General features: G+C 49.9%; 1 protein-coding gene across 1 annotated transcript in view; it reads right to left on the bottom strand.

The window, feature by feature from the left end:
- Positions 1-1,109: 1,109 nt before the first annotated feature.
- Positions 1,110-22,907, bottom strand: part of CNNM2 (cyclin and CBS domain divalent metal cation transport mediator 2) — a 180,779-nt gene continuing 158,981 nt past the window's right edge. Inside the window, exons 6-9 of the mRNA XM_006166435.2 lie at positions 12,467-12,560; positions 7,995-8,060; positions 2,774-2,958; positions 1,110-2,059 (exon numbers count right to left, since the gene is read on the bottom strand). Of these exons, the coding sequence (XP_006166497.1) occupies positions 1,850-2,059; positions 2,774-2,958; positions 7,995-8,060; positions 12,467-12,560 (555 nt within the window). The 3' untranslated portion in view covers positions 1,110-1,849. The remainder of the gene's footprint in view (positions 2,060-2,773; positions 2,959-7,994; positions 8,061-12,466; positions 12,561-22,907) is intronic.

The following is a 22,907-nucleotide window of genomic DNA, read 5'->3' as shown; positions in this document are numbered from 1 at the left end:
GAGACTCACAGTGTGGGATCCCACTACGGTCAACCTACAGGCCAGGGGCTCTGTCTGAGGCAGTGGGTAAGTGCTAGCCACAGGCCACTCAGCCCCCATGGGAGACATGCCCATGACCCTTCACCATGTGAAACCCTCACTGGGGGCTCTGATGCTCCAGGACTGACCACCCAGCGAGATACTGAGCCAAATGTGCCATTACACAAGCCACCGAGCTGCTCCTGGGAGGCCAGCGGCATGTTGCCGGCTATCCCCAACCAGAGCCCAACCCAGGCTGCACGGATTTCCTACCTCAACGAGGGCTGAGGAAACTGCTGCCCGGCCCCAGGCCTTCCCTTCAGCGGCAAGCCCAGGGCAGAACGAGCTCTCTGCTGGTGGCTGGGTGCGCAGGCACTGACGGCCCCTGTGAATACTGGTCAGTACCAAACCACCAACGAAATGCGCGAATCCCCTGGGCTAACGCTGCAGACACAGAGCAGCTAGTTCGGGATCTAGTCACTCCAAAAATACCTGCTGACTGACGTTCACTTACACGTGATGAATTTGGTATTAAAATAAGACAGTCGCACATAAAATGGCCACAACACACATTTGGTTTCTCAATCCCTGTTTGGGGCCAAGCTGACCCTGCCTGTACAGGTGGCCTCTGTGGGGTGCACCACATCCGAGGTGGGAGGCAGAGGCCCTTGGGCAGGGGCACAGCTGTTGCTGGGCCCTGCGGGCCCAGGGACAGAGGGGAAGGGGACGGTTGGCTCCCTGGAAGGAGGGGCAGGGGCTGACGATCCCCAAAGTTCCCTCCTTTAAAAACATGGGTCTAGAACAGCCTTCTCGGAACAGAACAGAGTGGTCGGGAGGTCCAACTCCTTTTCTGATAACTACGCATGTCCCAGTGGGAGGGAGGAGCCGAACTCCTCACCATATATTTACTGAAAAGCCCTGTGGAAGATTTCCATTTGGCATCTGTGTAGCAGCATCTTGGGTTAACAAGAGCAAGGCTGGGAAGGTGGGTGACGGTGCTCTAAGCCTGGGCGTGGGAGGCTGGCTGAGCCAGAGACCCGAGGCTAGAGGAATGTCAGGATGTAGTCAGCTCGCCTCTTGCCAATGATAAATCATGGGTTTGAAATTCATTAACATTCATTTTGGTGATAAAAATTCCTTAGGGTGGAAGCAAAATCACATTCCCAAGCACACATTAAGCCTTCCTGAGGGAAAGGGGTATGGTTAAACATCCAAATCTCCCAACAACACTGAGCTTAGAGAGGTGACTGCAGGTCCCTCCGCAGGCTAGACTCCACGCCGATGACAGCCTTGGCAGGTTCTGCAGAAACACAATTTTCTTCATTCATCCATCAAGTTCGACAGTGACACCCACTGGGACACAGAGGAAGGGCTCCCTTCTCTGGGAGGGCCAAAGGCAGCCACTCCAGGGGCAAGTCCATCCTATGAGGGTCATCATGGGATCACAGCAGAGTTTGGACAGAACGACCTAAAACTCTGCAAAAGACACTTTAAAAAACATGATCTCTTGAAAAAATAAATCGCAACAATTTTCGACTTCATGCAGATCGAGGGAGGAGAGTGAATAATGATAAGGTACAGCTGAAAAAATAAACATGATTCTATTTGGGCAGAAGTTCATCTCTAAAACCTTGACCGCCGTGCCCCAGCTGTCCCTCTCACGTCTCTCGGTTCCATTGCGCCCCTCACCATCCTCTTCTGTGGCTCCCAGGAAGGGGACAAAGTCTTTGGTCTCAGAATGTCGCAGGATGCAGCAGGGCATACGAGCTCACACTAATGGAAGTCGTGGTCAGACACGCCCCCGGTGCGGGGCGAGGGCCGGCGGGCATCCCTAGATGGCGCCTTCGTTGTGCAGGCTGTGATTGGCCTTACTGTGTGACACGCAGTTCTGTTCATTGAGCAGGTTGGCCGTCTCATCTGGCAACCCGTCATGCAGCTCCGTAAGAGTCAATTCGATTTTAGTGTTTTCACTGTCTGAAGATTGAGGGGTTTTGTCCATCCGGGATGCCATCAAGGCATTTTGGTATTGCTGTCTTGAGATCTGGGGCCAGAAGATGGCACAGAAAACAAATCAAGTTTATTTTTTAAGTTCTGTTGTCCCTACATCATATTACACATTACATCCCCTGAAAGGCCCGGAGCGGTTTCTCTAGGAGAAAAATCAGCCTCCAGCCCACACTGGGCCACTTTTTAAAGTTCAGGTTGACTCTGGCGAACAAGACAGTTCCGACTGATGTAACCCATTTCCAATTTTTGTCTCAAAATTTCAGAGACACTAGAAAATGGAGATCGGCTTCCACCAGCTGAAGCCGGCTTGTTTCCCAAAGACGGCTTTGTTTCAGGCTAAGCCAAGAGCCGTCTCCAGGGCAGAAGGCGAGCAGCTCCTCCCGGCAAGCCGGCCGCTCAGGAGGTGGAGCCGTCCTCCGCAACTCTTCACAGGCCCCTGGCCTCAGCCCTTTCAGGGCCAGCCTGGAGTCGCTGAGTCAGGGGCTCATGACCGCTCTCTGGAGGGGTGCATTCTCTTGCTCATCATCTCCAGCTCGCAGCCCCCGAGACAGCCCGACTGGTCTGGCGGCTCGTCTGACACAGCCAAGGAGGTGCGTGTCTTTCCCGCCCGAGTCTTAGGCACGACAGATGGAGGCCGAGTTTGTGGCCAAGAACTGAAGGCGGGGACCCCCCCCCACAAATGGCAAAGGGACCGCTCAGTGGAGGGGCAGGCGGCGGACACCCCACCGCTGGCCGGCAGCCCCCTTACCTTCACGAACTGCAGGTCGGACAGGGCGCGCACGGAGTAGTCGGGGATGTAGACTTGAAGGAGCGTGGAGTTGAGCTGGTTATTGCTGCTGCCCAGCGTCGGGGTGATGGCATCGATCCTGTCGCTGCGGCTCAGAGAGTCTGAGTGGTTCAGGCCGCAGGGGCGAGGCGGCGACTTGTTTTCACCTGGAAGGGGAGGGAAGGGAACGCCACCTTTTCAGTGAAGTGAACACAGCCGGACACTCAGCTCTTTATTTCCTGAATGACAACTAGAAGGTTCCTATTCAGGCCCAGCGACCTGGCTCCACTGCGGCAGCCACACCAGGACTTGCAGCTCCAGTGACAGCCGTGGCCGCTCGGCCCCCGTGGCCGTGCACCTTTGTGAGCGCCGTGACATGCACAGGCAAGGATGGGACAAGGCCACCGTCTAGAAGCTACCTGCCAGCACGTGGGCCAGGAGAAGCACTCCGATACTTCACCAGAAGCAAAAACAAAGGCGTCGGAGGATGCTCATCAGTCAGTGTGAGTATTCCTGTCTGCTTATACCACGCCCTACCCCCCACATTACCCTCGTCTCTGACCCCAGTAAAACCCGCCTGTCAGGCAGCCCGAGATGTGTCAGGAACTCGAGAACACAGGAAGACAGCAGATCCTTTAAAAGCTTAAGTTGTCTTAGGTGCTAGGGGATTTTTTAATGCAATTTTAATAGCACCGTTTCATTAAAATCAAGTGAAAGGAAATTCAGATGAGTCTAAGAGTTGCTCTTAAAACGGAAGTTCACTCTAGCTTCTAGTCTCAAGTCCATTGCGGATAAAACCCACGCCTTTGCCAAGGTGTCTTCCACTGCACAATGGCACCGCATCAGAGGGACAGCTCCCCTGTGGCTGCAGCATGTCCCTGACGCGCCCACAGGGGAGCTGCCTTGGCTGGTCTGCCCTCATATGACCCAAAAGTCTGTCACGGAGCCCAACCACAGCCCGCCTCCTTCGCGCCGTCTGTGGAGCTCTAGCCACGTTCATTTCTCTGCTACTTGAAATCGCCCTTAAAAACCTGAAGATGTGGGGCCAGCAGGGGGCGTGGTGGTTAAGACGCTGTACTACCACGTGGCCGACCGTAGTCTGAGAACCGTGCCCGGCGGCTTGCTTTCTCTCGCTCTCTCTCTGGTGAGTGCATGTGCCCTATAGCAAATTAAAAAAAAATAATAATAAAAATAAAAATAAATTTTAAGGAAAAAAAAAAAAAAAACAACCTGAAGAAGTTCCGTGCTCCTTGATCTCCTCTCTGGGCTAGTATTTCAGAGTTTCTTCACCTTATGTGTTTACCAAGTCCTCAACCCCATCCCGATCACTGCCTTAGACTTTGAAATAGGACACCCAGAACTCCAGGAACCTCGGCTCACATGTTCACTTTTCCCTAAAATTTTCATGTCACAATTTTCCCTAAAATTGCCGTGTCATCAACTATTTTTTTCATGGTTAGTCGAAATGAAATTCAGAGTAGCAGTTCTTCTTGCTTCTACTTATCTTTTAAGAGAACAAAGCAAATTAATCATTTAATTACGTCTTATGTTTAGCAGAAATGGAACTTTGAACCGGCGGTTTGATTTTGCTAAGCTTCAGGTTCCTTATCTGTAACACGAGGCTAATAACAGTACCTCCCTCCTAAGGTCTGATGAGGTTAAAATAAGATCGGGACCAAGTGCTTAGCCAGCACCGACGCAGTGAGGCGTGGTAACGCCTGTGTTCTTTCCTGTTAGCGGTTGGCCTCCTCCGGCACTCGCCAGGGCATCTCCATCGTGGCCAGACCCTTCCACGCTGTGAGAGCTTCCCCTGGGATGGCAGGTCCGTCAGTGTGAAACACAGACCTCACTGCACCCCTGGGCTTACCCCGATGCCATCATCCTCTCTACAGACTCAGTGTTTACGTCCATGTGTTAAGATGCAAGGTCACAGGGGCCAGCAGGTGGGGTGGCGGTAAAGGTGCTGGACTCCCACATGGACAACCCTGAAAATCACGCCGGGCACAATATCCTGAGAGGAGGACCGCAGCGTGGCCATCCCCCTTGGGGGTAATTTCTCACCTTCCCTCTCTCTCTCTTTCTGTTGCTCTCTGGCGAACACATGAGCCCTATGGCAAAAGCCTAAGGAGATGTAAGGTTATAAAAACACAGAACACAGAGGCGGCCAGTGGCATGGAGGTTAAGGTGGTTGGATCCCACATGGCCGGCCACAATTTGAGTCCCAGAGTTGGCAGCGTGAGAAACATGCCAGGTGCGCAGGGATGCATGTCCAACATCTGAGAGGAGAATGGAGGAGGGACTGCAGTGTGGCCGTCTCCCTGGGGGTTCTCACCTCCTCTCTCTCATTCTCTCTCTCACGTTCTCTCTCTCTCTCATACTCTCTCTCGTGCCCTCTAGCAAAATAAAACCCAAAACCAAAACCAAAACAGACCTGACATGCGAAGGCATTCTGCCTGTTTCTCAGACCCAGACCCAGGGCGCTGGCAGACAGCTGACAGGGTCCTGTGCGGCACTTCTGAGGCTCTTGCGGTTTTCTCCCGAGGATCTTCGCAAGGATCCAGCCCCAGAGTCGCCTTCCCCTCAGCCCACTGCCTCTGTGTATGAGACGTGCCCTCCCCTCTGCCGGAGCCCGCCACCTGGACTCATGGCCACAGTCAGGACAAGTGAGCCCAGAGACTGTCCTCTCTGCTCAGCAGACTCCCAGCTCGGCTTCTGCTCTTAGCCAACCACGCTAAGAAATAGCATAGGGGGCCACTAGGTGGCGTGGTGTGCTCTCACATGGCTGACTGTGGTTCAAGTCTGGGACCTGACAGCTCGCTTTCTCACATCCCCTCTCTCTCTTGGTCTCTCTCTGGTGAGCATGAAAAATAGTAATAATAACAAATAAAATTAAAAAAACAATTCTTTCAAAAAAAGAAATAAAGATGATAATACATTTTAAATGAAGGCCCACATTTTAAAATCTAAGGCCCCCAGGGCCACAGCTGTTTCCAGTTTTAGAAATAGTCTCTACAGTAATATAGGCCCCACACCCCATTTCGCATGCGCTCTGCGGTCACGCACACTGACCTGCACTGAGAAGCAGGAGGGCTCACGCCAAACAGAAAACGTGGCTCCAGTGGCTGCCCTCAGTTCAGGTTATGCTGTCTTGCCTAATTTATGTGCCAACATTTTATAACAAAAAGTATTTTTAAAAAGTAAACAAAAACAAAACAAAACAATAAAAATTTCAATTTTGATTCTTCTTTCATCCTTTTGTAATTTTCTTTCGTTTCCTGCCTCAGCTCATTTTATCCATCCTGCTGAGGAATCCTTCCCTTGGCGCTGTAGGCTGGAAGGTGTGTTCTAGCTTATGAAGAAACACTGCCATCCTTGGAGCCACGAGGCTCCCATGGGGACGGCCCCGGCCCCCTCATTAGCTGTCGCACTGCGATGCCAACTGCCCTTTGGCTGCCTCCGCACCTGGGACCGTCTGACTGGACCTGACGGGGAGGGCAGAGCTAAGAAACCTCTGTGCTCCGTGGAAAAATTAAAATGCAAATTACATTTCCAGGGACCTCACCCAGCACTACTCTGCTTCAGTGTCTGTGACGCTTTAAATAGACAACCAAGACAAGCAAGTAAAATGAGCAAAAAATACAAACGTATACACGTCATAGTGCATTCGCTATACGCGTGCACGTGTGTGCACATGCGTGTGTAGTCTGCTGGCCAGTTTGATTGAAATAGCTCTGTACCTAATATCTTATCCCTAAATACAACAAACTGTTTTGTTTTTTTTTTAAGAATGAGTTTTGCTATCAGGCATGGGTACTTGTCAGAGAGAGACAGGGAGAAACAGAGAGAGAGAAAGTGAGAAATCACCCCCCAGGCGGATGGCCATGCCACAGTCCCTTCTCTTCCATTCTCCTCTTGGAATTTTGGGCATGCATGCACATGCACCTGATGTGTTTTAAGCCGCCAGGCTGGGTCCGGGGCTTGAACTGCAGTCGACTATGTGGAAGTCCAGTGATGTAACCATGACGCTATCTGCTGGTATACCAAACTTTTTAAGAGCAAAAAATCTGAAGGAACATTAGCTTCTAAGTATTGTCTCCTTCGCAAAATAGCAGCATCTTAGAGCTTTGCTAAAATGGGTTTGTGAAATGTAAATGTCATCAGTCAGATTTTTAAACTATAAGCTGTGTGGAAAAAGATAAATACAGAAAAGTTGTGTTGCCAAATAGGAAAGGCCAGCGATTTAATTAAAGAAAGATGAGACCCATTTTTCTTTTCACTGGCTGGCTGGCCTTAGCAAGGCGAGGCCGAACGCTCCTGCAGGGAGCTAGCCGGCAGCTGTGGGGCATGTGCACAGCGCTTGTTTCCAAACAGGGCGGGGCAGCAGGGCAGCAGGCCACATGCACCTGTTCGCACGGAGGTCGGCGAAAGGGTCACATTCGTGGGAACGCTGCAGCCTCGGCGGAAGGAGCCCTTAGCTTGCACAGTCTTTCAGGCTTTAAGCCAAGTGTGTTCCATAGCAGATCCTCAGGTTTGGAGGCTCTTGGGGCCTCTGCAAACTACACACCAGGACTCACTGAGGTCAGGGAAGAACCCACAGCGGCCCCCTCTGCTGATCTGAAATGGCGAGGCCAGAGATGCAGGTGCGATGGGAAGGAAATGCCGATGACTGCGGTGAGAATCATGCCCCTTCCTGTGCTTCATCACTGCTCACATTCCAGAACTCCTTTTTGGTCTTCTAAACTGTCTGCACCTCCTGAGGCTTATGCTCTTCTGGAAAGCTCACCAGCAAGTCACAGAACCTTAGGAGTTTCAGTGCTCAGGGATCAAAAGATGGCCTAATGGTTATGTTGGTGGACTCCCACATAGTCAACTACAGTTCAAGTCCCAGACCTGGCAGCCTAAAACTTATGCTGGGCGTGTGTGTGTGTGTGTGTCCAAGAACCCAAAAGGAAGATGGAGGAGAAGGGATTGCGGTGTGACCATCGCCCCTGGGGGGTGATTTCTTACTTTCTGTCTCTCTGGCGAGCATATGCATCCTATAGCAAAAATGTCTCCAAAAAAAAAAAAAAAAAAGTTTCAGTGCTCGAAGGAAAGCCGCAAACGGCCTTATCCAAACTAGGGGAGCAGATCAGCCTGGCGGGCTCTCATAGGGGTCAAGAGGAGGCAACCGGGAGAATTATGAAAAGGAAACGTGCAGAATTACCTGGAGAACCTGCTGCTAACAACTCTGTCCTGCTGACAACAAAGGTACGAGACAGGGACAAAGGAACTGAAAATGGAGAAAAACAGGGTGAGACCATGGCAAAAGGCAAGAAAGGAGATCTCTATGGTCAAGGGGACGGGAACGAATACGCGCTCTACCTTACAAGCGTCCCGCTCCGGAAGTGCAAAACGCCTGGGTGACACATTTTAGAAAAACACCACCAAACCAGAAAACCCCACACACTGCTTTCCAGGAAGAGGAATCCAGGGAGGCTGAATCAGAAGAAATCCTATTCACGTGTTTTACTAACCTACAAATCTCTTAAGCCATTAATACCCAATTGGAGTTTAAAGCTCAAAACGTGCTATTCTTAAGGACTTAAATCACAAATAGCCACACAGAAGGGGAGCTCTACGAATGAACTGCCCCATAGCAGGACCCACAGGGCCGGTGCCTGCACCCAACGTTCATTCACCGCATCTCCCCATCTGTGAGCGGGAAGGTATCTAATACACCCCATCCTCGGCCTCACGGTCACTCTGACCCGGCGCCTTGGATTGCGGTGGAATTTCAGGTTTCAAAATAGGGGGAAGTCGATAATGAATGTCATCACAGGCTTCCTGCGGCTGCGGCCCAGGCGCCCTCACCACTGTCCTCAGACAGGTGCCACCTGATCAGAGTCGCATGAACGCGCCATGCCGGGCAAGACTCATACTTTCAGGGCACTTCTTGAAAACTCATTATTGTAGATATTTTCCCCAAACATCAAACATTAATAAATGTGACATGGTGGCTAAGATGCTCGACCCCACAGGGCTGACTCCCCTGTTCATATCCCAGACCGAGCAACTTGAGGGACGTGCTAGGTGCATGTGTGTGTGTGTGTGTGTGTGTGTGTGCCCAAAATCCCAAGGGGAGAATGGAGGAGGAGGATTGTGGCATGGCTGTCCCCCCAGAGAGTGATCTCTCACTCCTCTCTCTCTGTCTCTTCCTGGTGAGCGCATGTGCTCTATGACCAAAAAAGAAAATACACACACACACACACACACACACACACACACACACACACAAACGTCATCTTGAGATGCGCATACTAATTGGACCTCTCAATGAATAACCAAATCTAGCTGTGAAGTCCAGTAAACACAGGCTTTGGAATAAGAGGCCAGTGATGAAATGCCCCGCTTCTTTGGCGTTTCCCAACGAGGCGGAGCTGCTGCGGCCCCAGGCCCCTGTTGAAGGCAGCCCTTTATTGCTCTTCTGAAGGGACCCTGTTCTTCCATCGCACAGTCAGGCGTCCCTTCACGGGGATACATTCTGACCAGCGTGTCCGAGGCGACTTTGGCACTGTGTGGCTGTCACCCAGTGCGCTACACCACCCTCGGCTCCACCATGGCGGGCGCCGTCTGTCTGGGCTGAAACGTCTCCACATGGTGCATGACTGTTGTTCTACGTGAGCTGGACTATTTTTAAAGTTTCAGAACCAGCGGTCAATACAAATGTGCTACTGACTCTTCTAGTTTTCTTTTCAAAGACACCTTAAGAACCCGGGTCTGCTAACCCGGGGCTGAGTAGAAGCTGGTTGCCAAAAATAGTCACAATTACAACACCTTTCTGTTATGCCACATTTCCTCTGATGCTTTAACGCCTAGGAAGCACTGAGGTCATTACACTGCATCCTAGTCTCCTAATAATCATCAGGTAGTCCCTTCTTCTTTCTTAAAGTCAGGGTCTTCCATGTTCCGATCCCCCTGCCTCGGCCTCCCAGCCGGGACTACAGGGGACCACATTCCCAGCTCTGTTTTGGACAATATCTCACTATATTGCCTGGGCTGGCCTGGAGCTTGCAAACCCTCCTGCCCCGGCCTCCTGAGTTACTGGGACTATAGGCGGAGAACACCACACCCAGCCTTTAACGGGGCATCCGACCTTGTCCTCCCACGTGGTCCCAGCCTGTGGGGCGTGGCCTCTTAGCAGCCGCTGGGCCTCTCCTTTTAACATGGAGGAAATCAGTGGTCGTGCTCACGGTCACGAAACCCGATGCAATGGAACTGGGCCTAGAGCCCTCGTCTCCTCACTAGCCTCAGCTCGCTCTCACTGACCGATGAAAAAAGATCACCTTCAGGTTTACCACAGAAATCACCAATCATATAGGGGCAGACAGGCCCACGTACATCCTGGGGGCTGATTAGCAGTTGCTAAGGGGGCCACCACCCACAGGAGTCAACACTTGCACCCAGAGAGTGAGAAGACAACACTGGAGCACAGGCGGTTCAGACACACACGATTTCTGGGCATTTTGCTGCTCTCTACTGTAACATCCTTGGGTCCAGCAGACCCAGTCTCTCAAGACTGCCCAGCCCAAGTAGCCCATCCTCCTGTGAGAGTGGTTTTCAGAGTCGCCGCCTGTTTCAAGATAGGCTGTCTAAGTTTGAGGTTCTTAGCGTCTACCACGGGATGTCATTTGATATATCGACCACAAGGTGGCACTGCAGCACCTCTGTTCACCTGCCCGACCTCTCAGGCCAGGGTAAGCGGATACAGAGGCTGTTAAAGACCTGTCCCCAGACAGGAGCAGACACACTAGGCCTCTGTGTTTATGCTCCTTCTAGGACAGATCTGACTTGCTGGCATCTTAGCATCCCGTGCCTAGAGAACCCAGTCAGTCCTCCATGGCACTCTACCCTTAGCTGGCTGACTCAACTGGCCAGACAACAGCCGGCTATAGACATAGTAACCGCCTCCATGCTTACTCAAGAAAATGCAAACAAAAGCCTCTTGAATAAATACTATTAAAACGACTCAGCAATACCAAGTGTTAGATATGGAGCAACTGGAGCCTTCACACAGTATGAAGAGACTTAAAAAGTTCATAGAATGGGGCTGGCAGGTGGCATGGTGTTTAAGGTACTGGACCCCACACGGCGGACTCCACGGTTCGGGTCCCAGCTCAAGGTGGCCTGAAGACATGTTGGGAACTGTGTGTGCATGCCCAAAATCCTAAGAGGAGAGGGAGGAGAAGGGATTGTGGCATGGCCATCTCCCTGACACCCCAGAGGGTGATTTCTCTGTCTCTCTCTGGCAAGCGTACGGGTCTTATGATAAAAAATTTAAAAATAAACTAAAAATAAATAAGTAAATAGGAGCTGGCAGGTGGTGTGGTGGTTAAAGGTGCTGGATTCCCACATGGCCGAACGTGGCTGGAGTCCTGGACCTGGCAGCTTGCTTCCTGGCTTCCCCTTTCTCTCTGTCTCTCTCTGGTCAAATTAAAAAATACTAACAAATGGATGTAAATAAATAAATAATTCTATAAAGAAAGAAAGAAAAGTTCATGGAATAATGGAATTAGAGACAAGTTTATTTTGAGGGGAAAAAATTAAGGAAGTCCATGTATTTTTTCACAGTGTGCATTTTTCCATAAACTTTTTTTTTTTTTTTTTTTTTTGGAGAGATTTTCACTGTAGGGCACGTGCGCTCGCCAGACAGACAGAGACATAGAGACAGAATGCGAGAAATCACCCCCCGGGGGGATGGTCACGCCGCAATCCCTTCTCCTCCATTCTCCTCTTGGGATCTTGGGCACGCACGCACACGCACCCGGCGTGAGTTTTAAGCTACTGGGTCCGGGACACGAACCGCGGTCGACTACGTGGGAGTCCAGCGACATAGCCCTTACGCTAACTGCTGGTTCCCCATTTTTCCATAAACTTTTTCAAGACCTCACACACATACAGGTAAAGTGCTAGATCACGAGCCAGACTCTAGTACCTACCCCATCTGTAAACCAGTGTAACTGGCCCAAGCACCCTAGACGGTTGGGCAGTGGCTACTAAAGCTGCAGACGCAGGCGCCCCGTGGCCCAGCAGCTCCAGCTCTGAGTAGACACCCGAGAGAGACGCATGGCCACGTCCGAGACAGGTATAGCGTGTTCTGAGCCTCCCCGCTCACGGCAGCACCAGAACAGAAACCATCCCGACGCCCTTCGGCAACAAGGAGGGCGGCCGCGGCCTTCACTGTCGCAGTCGCAGCGTGGTGCTACACGGCGGCGAGGAGAAATCAACCACCACAGCGACAGCACAGGTGCGTGTGACCGGCTTAGCGCACGGCGTGGGAGCCAGGCTCGGGAAATGCACACTGAGATTTCATCTGACAGCGTTCAAAATCAGACAAGCCAGGTCCATCCAAAGATGGCAAGATAGTGGCTACTCGGAGGGACAGTAACTCAAGAGCAGCTGGGGGGCTCGTCGGGGTGGGTGATGCTCTGCCCCCCCGATCTGGTGCCTTTTATGCAGAGAGCCAGTTTGTGGAAAGCTCACGGCCGCGTACTCGGGATCCGTGCCAGGGGTTCTATACGTAATAAAGGTCTCAGAAAGTGACACGGAAGGTCAGCAGGGAGGGCCTGAGAGGAAGGCGAGGGCAGAAGAGCATCGACTCCCGGAACAGCCCTGCACGGAGGCCAGGGCCACACTCACCTGGAGAGGCCGTCAAGGCCATTACGCCATAGTACGAAAAAGCACTCGCTTCGAACTTCATACCTTCTTTCCCAGCTTCTACTTCCACTTTCCCCTGCGGAGACAGACAAGGGGTCTCTTCAGTCCCGCTGCATGCGTCTACTTACAACTTCTTGCAAAATTCGATCCCTCCCCAGGTTTGTTTCGATTCCTTTCCCAACAATTCCAAGGAAGTAAAGCTTCAGATCATCTTTTCCACTTAGAGACAGGAGTGGGTTAACTCGTAAATAGGAGAACTGGGTTAGGCTAGAAGGTGGAGATGGCGGTCAGAGGGTGACACTCCATCCTGCGTGTCCGCTCAATACTAGCTTGTCGGGAAAGTCATGAAGCATTTCTGCGCTGAAAAACTACGTCATGACTCTCCCGACACTAACATTTTCTCAGCAGCGTTAGTGCCTGGGTCCTTCAGGAGCTCCAGTAATAAAGCTGATGCTGTCCCCATCAGGAAGGCAGACACTGAGAAGATGCTCAGCGGGGGTCACCCATGCTGTCCTGCAGGGGCCAGGCTTCAGGCAGAATCAGGGAAGGTCCACATGGATTGTGGCCACGCAAAGAGCTGGCTCCTGGGGGCAGGACCTGCACTCACCTCCATCCTGACCCCCTGAGCAGTCAGCCTGCAGGCCCATGCCCTGTGGTCAGGCTCCCTGAGGCATGTCAGCACCGTGGCATCCTCTCCTCACTGCCGAGAAGCTCTCCCTCCAGCAGGACAAAGTTCCACTCTCCTCCTCTAAGGCTTTCCTTGGCTTCCCTTTGTCTACCTTGTCCACGGCTCCTTCACGTGTATCAGGTGATCTGGGACAGACCGCGCCCCACTCACCTCCACGACCCTACAAATCCACTACAATCCCTCACGGAGGGTACTTGAGATGTGTTTTCTGGGTTGTTGCCACTCACTCAAAGCGAGTTCCACTTCTAGATTTCCAGTCAAGGGTCAGAAAGGCTCTCGTCTATGTGAGCCACGTGAGCCACGATCACCTGTCCAGTTAGAAGGTAGTGATACCGTGCATTCATTACAACGATAAAGAGAACGCTGCCACTCACTGAAGAGAAACTACGCCAACACCTGAGTGTTTACTGATTCATTCAGCGCTCACAGCTCTACGAAGCACAAGTCAGGACAGAGGGGCTCAAAGACAGAAACCAAAGATTATTTTTAAGTTTACTATAGGGTGCGTGCACTCACCGGTGAGAGATGGTGAGAGATCACCCCTTGGAGGATGGCCTTGACACAATCCCTGCCCCTCCATGCTCCTCTTGGGATTCTTGTGTTTTTTGAGCTGCCGGGTCTGAGACTTGAACAGGATAGCTGGCCACGTGGGATCCAGCACCTTAACCTCCATGCCACTGGCTGGCCCATCGAAGAACAAGCTCTTAACCATTATGGTATGCTGTGCCGCCCACTGATGCAAATTCCCTTATTCTAAGCAACTCCAAGACCCTATTATTACCACTAAAGTCTAACTACAGAAGACCTTAGCCACTTCTCTAGAAGACGACCCACTGTCTCCCTTCACCCAGGAGGAATATTGGTCTTGCCAGTCCCCTCGCAATACTCTTGCTGTGAGAAAGAAACAGAACTCTATTCATAATATCAAACTGACCCCGAGAAAGACGAGAGGAAGCCCCGCTTGCAGGCAGGGCCCTCCAGGAGCTTACGGCCCAGCAGGTGGAGAGCAGGGACACAGGGCCAGAGACGAGAGCAACATAGGGAAAAAGACAGCGAGATACAGGGTGGACAGGAAAACGGGACTTTCTGTTGCTGTGGTAAGATACTTTCATACAGGAAGGGAAAACAAAGGATGAGCGGAATTTGGTTGAACCAAGAAGAGGAAGGAGTGAAGACTGGCAGCGGCCAGGTGGTGGCCCTGCCCTGGTCTGCACAAGGACCAGCAGGAGAGGAGGTGGCAGGCAGCTCAGGAGAGACGCTCTGAACCCTCTGAACCGTGAGTGAGGAGCAGGGTTTCAGGAAGAGGAGTTCAGGCAGGCTGAGCGGCTGAGGGGTGGAGAGACAGCTGGGGAGGCTGTGGGGATCAGCGGTGACACCTGCAGGGAGCGGAACGGGGAGGAGGGGCAGGAATCGCCTCTGAGTGACCTGAGGGGACTCCAGGCTGGAGAGGGGACAGCAGGGAGCAGCGGCAGCAGTGCAGGGGCAGGGGTAGGCGGGAAGGGCCCTGCCATTCTAGAACCGGCCTCTTGAAGAGGCTGAAATGGAAGAAAGAAGGGTTAGGAGAAAGGTCAGGCCGGAAAAGCAAGTGGAAAGAAAAAAACGACCAAGGGCAGCCCGTGGGGTGGAGCAGGGGGGAAACAGACCAAGGAAGAAACAGAGGGAGGGACCCCGGTGGTGCGCCTCCCCCAAACCTGGAGCAAGTCTCCTGCTCAGAAACTGGCGCGGAAATACGAAAGCCACGGGAGGCAGGGAGGCGGCGGGCAGGCAGGGAGCCGGGGAGGCGGGCAGAGTTACGCAGGTGCTTGGTAGCCTCGGAGGGGAGCGGAGCGCTCCCACGTCAGAGAGGTCAGAGAGGACGGCGGGGTGAAGGGGGGCGGTGGGGATCACCTCCCTTCAAGCAGAGGCGGGGCCAGGACGTAGGAAGAGGCAGCAACCGAGTAGCAAGGCCAAGAGCCGGTGGGGATGGAAGGGATGGGGGCCAGTGACAGGATGTCCCAGGGTGACGTCCCGGGCAGAGTGACGTCCGGGGCAGAGTGACGTCAGGGCAGGAAGAGTGACGTCACAGCAGGCCGGGTGAGGCCAGGGGAGGCATGGTGACGTCAGGGCATTAGGGTTCCACCGGAGAGGGAAGGGGAGGGAAGAGGCGGTAGGGGACACAACCCTGAGAGGGCAGCACAAGGGCGCCTTGACCGCGCAGGGCTTCTCAGCTCCCACCAGGACCGCCCCGCGAGCTGAATGCAATGCCTGCTGTGCAGTCTGTCATCTCGAGATTCCGCAGACCCAACCCCAGCCTGAACCTCTGCGCGGAGCCAGAGCGACAGGCCTCCCCACCGACTTCCACCTATGCCGTCTGCTGGCCCTGGGTTACCGCATTTTTATTTTATTTTATTTTTTTCCAGGGCCGGCACATGGGATAGCAGTTACGTCACTGAACCGACCGTGGTTCGAGTCCTGGACCCAATGGCTTGAAACTCATGCTAGGTGCATGTGCACCCTCCAGATCCTGGGGGAAGAGGAGAATGGACTGCGCTGTGGCCGTCCCCCACCGGGGCTGATTTCTCGCTTCCTGTCTCTGTGTCTCTGGCAAGCGCTCGTGTGCCCTACAGCAAAATATCTATCTATATACTTTCTCCTCTTACAGGTCTCACTGTGCTGCTGTCCTCCTGCTTCAGGTAGCTGGGACTGCGGGCACGTGCCCTCACACCCAGTGATTTAGACGGTCGGCCAGGGATTGAACCCGCGCCTCCCATATGGCCTCAGCCCGCCAAGCAGCAGTCTCACCCAGCTACTGTGGCTGAGCCAAATAAAGATATTCTTAAAAATACAGCATCTACTGTTAACACCATTTCACAAAAGAGTGAACACTTTAATCCACCACATTTAGAAAATGTATAAATTCAGACTTACAGACGAGTCTTCAGACGAAACACACATAGATTTGGGAAGAGCTCACAGCAACTGTCTTTATTTTTCTCAGTTTGCCTCAAACTGGTGAAAATCTTGTTAAAGTATCTACTTAGGAACCACTTCCCTGGAGAATTTTACTTCACTTGAAGTTTGCAGTGGATTAGAGGATCCCTGAAGTCCTTTCGTTCTAGCCGCCTATGATTCTCCAGTTCTGGGACTTCAACACTGTCTGGTCCCATCGCTCTTGCTATAGAAGTTAAGCTTTCTGGCAGGCAGGCTTTAGAAACATCCAGAAAACACGTATTTCATTTGTTCACGTGTCGGTGGCTCCAAACATGATCATTTCCCTTTTTTTTGGAGAGGGTTTTGTTATAGGGCGTGTGCTTGCCAGAAAGACAGAGACAGAGAGACAGAAAGCGAGAAATCACCCCCCAGGGGGGATGGCCATGCCGCAATCCCCTCTCCTCCATTCTCCTCTCGGGATCTTGGGCACGCACGCACACGCACCTGGTGTGAGTTTAAGCCACCAGGTCCGGGACTCGAACCGCTGTTGACTACATGGAGTCCAGTGACATAGCCATTACGCTAACTGCTGGTCCCCAAACATGATCATTTTCAAACAGCCCTTCCAGCACACAGAGGGCCATCCCCAGGAAAATGGCTCACCTGGCTCACCACAACTCGCTGCCTTCTCAGGTAACATCTTCTCTTATGATGAAGGATTTTGCTTTTGAAACATTCATAAATTCTCTTCTCGACAGCCCCCCAAAATAAAATACAGTAAGGGCACACTGAACTCCAAGCATCCCCAAAGAGAACAAGGGCTTTGTGTTTCTAAAGGGCAACGAGGAAGAATGGCTCCGTGGTCCAAGCAAAGCAGGCTCCCTAAGCACAATTTCTATCGCAGAGTGTTACCTTCCTGAGGGCGCAGACATTAGACAACCTTGTCTCAAAGTTGCTAATACCCACAAAGGCCCTTCCTGGTCTCAGAGTAGGATCCTGCACGGTCCCAGTCGGGCGGCAGAACCATCGTGGTGCCAGCTGGACCAGCGACTTCTGGAGGGTGAAGACGTCCCCGGACGCCTTGTGCTGAGCAGCCCCTTGGCCTCCTGCTCACTCTCCAGTTGCCTTTTTTGTTTTGCTTTTGCTTTTTAACTCATCATCACCAAGTATTCAGTGGGCCTTGGCACCTCGAGGGGCAGACAGCAGGTAGTGTTCCCAGCATCTGCTCACAGCCTGGGGTCTCTGGCACGCACTCATTCTCCAGCAGTGTTTTCCAACCTGGAGTCTGCAGATGCAGTCCTGGGACTTAGCAAGTTTGTTTCATAAACGTTAATTTTTTTTTTTTTTTGAGAGGTTTTTGCTTGCCAGACAGACAGAGAGAGACAGAGAGACAGAAAGTGAGAAATCACCCCCCCAGGGGGGATGGCCACGCCGCAATCCCTTCTCCTTCATTCTCCTCTCGGGATCCTGGGCAAGCACGCATATGCACCCAGTATGAGTTTAAGCCACTGGGTCCAGGACTCGAACCGTGGTTGATTGCACGGAAGTCCAACGACATAGCCATTACATTAACTGCTGGTCCCCATAAGCGTTAAAATTTAAAAAGTGGTTTTGGATGGTTAAAAATTAACGTACATACACTTGGACCATCTCGTTGACCATCTTCTAACCAAGTGCTGCCAGAGGATGTCAGCGCCAGCACTGGCTTCGGCCTGCACGATCGCACCGGTGCGGAGGTACCACCTGAATCATCCTGGCTAAGCCTTGCTACTTATTCAACTGGGAGCATCTCAGACTCCACCCCAGACCTACTGAATCAAATGTGTGTGGTCACAAACCCCCGGTGATTCCTATGCTCATTCAAGTGTGAGAAGCATTGAGCTAAAGAGAAAGGACGAGAGTGGGACCCTCACGTGGAATAGCTCAGGCACGCCCAGCAGAGCCCACATAACAGCACGGTGCGCTGTGTGAACATCCAGGTTAGCTGGGCACAGGGCTGGAGGGCTCAGTCCTCCCAGACACACACGGGAGCCTGCGCTCCAGCATCCTGGCCAGCATGGACAAGAGGTGCTCTCGGATCAGCCAAACAATATCACTTACACATTTAGAACTAAATATTAACTTGCAAATTTATTTTGCTTTAGATTTATGAGAGTGCAGAGCAAAAGGAGCTTACAGCTAGTTTTTTTTGTTTGTTTTCTTCTTCTAATTTAGAGAGATTTTTGCTATAGGGCGTGTGCACTCGCCGAGAGACAGAAAGCAAAATAGCATCCCCTGGGGGGAATAGCTACGCTGCAATCCCTTCTCCTCCATTCTCCTCTCAGGATTTTGGGCATGCACGCACACGTGCCCAATGTGAGGTTTAAGCCACTGGGTCTGGGACTTGAACCATAGTTGACTATGCGGGAGTCCAACAATATAACCATTATGCCATCTGCTGGTCCCTACACTTAGTTTTTTATTTACAGATATTTAAGTGGCACAATTTAATAAAACTGGGTGAACACGGAGTGTCCATGTAATCTTCTTCTATAAAAATGGGTGTCTAAGCTGTACTTAACTCATCATTACATTGAAGCACATAGACTCTAATTCAAAAATCCATGGTTTGGTATTGAAGGCTTAACTTCTGACAGCAGGTGAAACCATGTTAAGTATTGCCAAGGGCTGTGAATTCTAAGATGCCATCAGCCACCTCCACAAAAGAGTATAAATGGGTAGGGACCAGCAGTTAGCATAATGGCTATGTCGCTGGACTCCCACGTAGTCGACTGCGGTTTGAGTCCCGGACCCAGCGACTTAAACTCACGCTGGGCGCGTGTGCGTGCATGACCAAGATCCCGAGAGGAGAATGGAGGAGAAGGGATTGTGGCGTGGCCATCCCCCCTGGGGGGTGATTTCTCGCTTTCTATCTCTCTGTCTTTCTAGCAAGCGCACGTGCCCTATCACGAAAACCTCTCGGAAAAAAAAAAGAGTATAAATGGGTAAATGGGACAGACAGGGAGCGAGAGAAAAAATAGAGAAAGAGAAAAAGAGAGAGGGGCCAGCAGTACCATGGTGGTTTAGGTGCTAGACTCTAACACAATCGACCAGTTTTGAGTCCCACACCTGGAGGCCTGAAAAAATCACTCCAGGTATGTGTGCGTGTATTCCCAAAATCCTGAGAAGAATAGAGGAGAAGGGACTGTGGCGTAGCCATCTCTCAAAGTTGATTTTTCCTCTCTGTCTCTCTCCTGGGAGTACACGCACCCTATTGGCAAAAACCTTAAAAAAAAACAGAGAGTGAGAGAAAAAGGGAGAGACAAAGGAAGTTAATCTCAGGCATGAAATCAACAAGAAAAATGAACTCCAGAAAAAAAAAAAGTATACCTTTCTGTTAATTATATAATAGGTAACGAAAATAGCTACTCCTATTGTTTCCTTGCATTTTAATAGATTTCCTTATATATTTACTAAATTTTAAAAGAATTATTTAATTTATTCATTATTAGTATTTTAATTTGCTATGTAGGGCATGTGTGCTCCCCAGAGAGATAGCCACCAGGTCCAGGACTCGAATCGGAGTCGGCCACATGGCAGTGCAGTGCCTCAACCACCACGCCACCTGTGGGCCCACGAGTTATTCTTTATATTTTCTGAAATCATAATCTGACCATGTGCTGTGGAAGGGCAGTCATACTGTTTTTGATTTGCTCACTTAAAACATTCTACTCCCCCAGCGGCCCAACAAACGCTTCACTGTGAAACACCAACTGTGTAAATGAAAGGGATCCACTGCTCTTCGTTTGTTTTTTTAATTAGGAAAATCATCTATAATATTTATAATTACTGCTCATGCACTATCTTTTTGTCATGCTTTTGTAAATGCTTTCCATTTCTTTCATTACTATATAATGATTCCTTATATTATCATATATCAATATGATTTAGCTATTAGACATATGAATTATTTCTACTATTTTATAATCAGTGCTATAATCTGCTATAAATATATGTTATAAATAGCTTTGCAAAACAATGCCTTCTTTAGATATGAGACTATCAGGTGTTTTTTCTTAAAGAGAGATTTTTGCTAAAAGGGCATGTGTGCTCGCTGGAGAGACAAAGAGAGACAGAAAGTTAGAACTTCCCCCCTCGGGGGGGTGGGGGTGGCCATGCCACAATCCCTTCTCCTCCATTCTCCTGTCGGGATTTTGGGTATGCATGCACACGCGCCTGGCGTGAGTTCAGCTGCCAGGTCCAGGGCTCAAACCATAGTCAGCTCTGTGGGAGTTCAGCAGCATAACCGTGACACCATCTGCTGGTCTCGAGACTGTCAGTTTAAGGATATGATTGGTTTTTAATACTTTGTCTTTTACGTCCACTATTTATAGTTTTTGTTTCTTCCTAAAATCAAGAATGAGTGCTTCGAAACAGTTAGCGTAATAACTGTGTCACTGGACTCCCATGAAGTCAACTGCGGTTCATATCCCGGACCCAGTGGCTAAAACTCACGCCGGGCGCATGTGCGTGCGTGCCCAAGATCCCAAGAGGAGAGGGGAGGAGAAGGGATTGTGGTGTGGCCATCCCCTGTGTCGAAGGGATGGTGTGTTGGCCATCCCCTGTGGGGGGTGATTTCTCGCTTTCTTTCTCTCTGTTTCTCTCTGACTCTCCGGTGAGCGCATGCGCCCTATAGCAAAAACCTCTCAAACAAACAAAAAAGAATGAATGCTTAACTTGGTCAATTGCCTTTCTGATATTAAGTGATACAAGCATAAAATTTTAAAAAAATTCTTAATTAATGTAGATGATTTCAGTTTTGTTGTCCTTATATTAAACAAGCACTGCATTCCTAAAATGAATGTAATTTAGCCACAGTCACAATGAGCTCCCTTTTCACTTGGAAATGCTAAATTAGTGTTGACAGATGAGTCTAGCCTATATTATTATGATTAGATTTGCATTTTCAGCCCATATTAGCCTAAAAGAACTCATGTGGCCGTCAATACTATCTAGTGACATTTGCATAATATAGAAATGATGAGTTCTTTAAAGTTGGAGATTTTTTTTCTAGCAAATTCTTTAATCCTAGCTGCTTTCTTAGGAGGTACACTTTTTTTTGGTCTCTTTTACCATATTAATTATGCCAATAGAATATTAATTTTTGTCAGTCTCAAAAAATCAAATCTTGATTTCATATATGAATTATAAGGCTTTTTAAAAAATGTGTTTTTAAGACAATTATTTAATTTGACCTTTCATAGTTTATTGCTTTCATTCTTTTTCTAGATAACAAATTCTCTGTTTTTTATTTAAGTACTTACAGGAATAAAATTTATTAAAAATTTAATAGGCTGTATAGGTGGTATTTACATTATTTAATAACAGTCTTTCATGGCATATATCTTATGATACTCTACATTTTCTCCCCAATTCAGTTGCTATTTAGGAATTGTCCATTTGTTTTGTTTGTTTCTGTCTTTTGGCTGGAGGGCATGGGGACTCACCAGAGACAGCAACCCCAAGTGGGGGGTAGTCATGCCAGCACCTTTTGTCGTCCCTTTCTCCATCCTATTAGGATGTGGGGCACACATGCATATATGCCTGGACTGTTTCCCAAATGCCGGGGCTGGGACTTGAACCACAGTTGGCCACATGGTATCTGGCTTCTGATGCATTGCACTTAGCCACTGTACTATGGAGCTGGCACCTGATTTAGCCTTTTTATTTTGCCATAAATTCTATTTTTAGTTTTTATTTAGGTAGGTACTACATCCACATAGTAAGAAACTCCAACTGCATAGAGAGAAGTAAGCCTCGAGACTTCCTTAGAAGAGTTACCGCCTCAGGAGTGACCATCCAGACACACCTCATACACAGATGCAGGTACATAAAACAGAACGCAACCCTGTGTTCTGTGTCCCACACTCCCCTGGAACAGAATTCATCACGCTTTTAATATCACCGAGTATTTCTCAATTATATATTTTTTATTTCTAATTGTATTCCACTCTGATCTACACAGGTAGTTTTACGAAATTTCTATCTTTTTATATTTACTAGACCACAGTGACTGAATAAATCATCAAATCTTATGAGTCACACAGTCTTTTAAGAAGTGTATTTCTCTGGCTTTTACATGTAATTTTTATTTATTTATTTATATTATTATTATTATTATTTTTTTGGAGAGGTTTTTGCTATAGGGCGTGTGCACTCGCCAGACAGACAGAGACAGAGAGACAGAAAGCAAGAAATCACCCCCCAGGGGGGATGGTCATGCCGCAATCCCTTTTCCTCCATTCTCCTCTCGGGATCTTGGGCATGCACGCACACGTGCCTGGCGTGAGTTTTAAGCCACCGGGTCTGGGACGCGAACTGCGGTCAACTACATGGGAGTCCAGAGACATAGCCATTACGCTAACTGCTGGTCCCACGTGTAATTTTTAAATAAATCTGTTCCTTTCATTTTACTAGTTATGCAATTTGAAACTATGACTTTCTTTTGGTATCCTTGCTCTATTATGGTGGAAAAAACATTTCTACCAAAATTAGGTTCCTATCCATTTCTACTTTTATATATATTTTTTGTTTAAATTACTTAACACACTGGGACCAGCAGATGGCATAATGGCTATGTCACTGGACTCCCATGTAGTCGAATGCAGTTTGAGTCCCCGACCCAGCAGCTTAAAACTCACACCAGGTGCATGTGCGTGTGTACCTCAAATCCCCAGAGGAGGATGGAGCAGAAGGGATTCTGGTGTGGCCATCTTCCCTGGGGGCTGACTTCTCACTCTCTGTCTCATCTTTTTTGCACCCTGTAGCAAAAAAACTCTCTTCAAA

The sequence above is a fragment of the Tupaia chinensis genome, unplaced genomic scaffold (genome assembly GCF_000334495.1).
Source record: "Tupaia chinensis unplaced genomic scaffold, TupChi_1.0 Scaffold144255_1, whole genome shotgun sequence".
In the NCBI taxonomy this organism is placed as follows: domain Eukaryota; kingdom Metazoa; phylum Chordata; class Mammalia; order Scandentia; family Tupaiidae; genus Tupaia; species Tupaia belangeri.
Note: the sequence above shows the minus strand (reverse complement) of the source record. Positions and strands in the feature narration are given on the sequence as shown.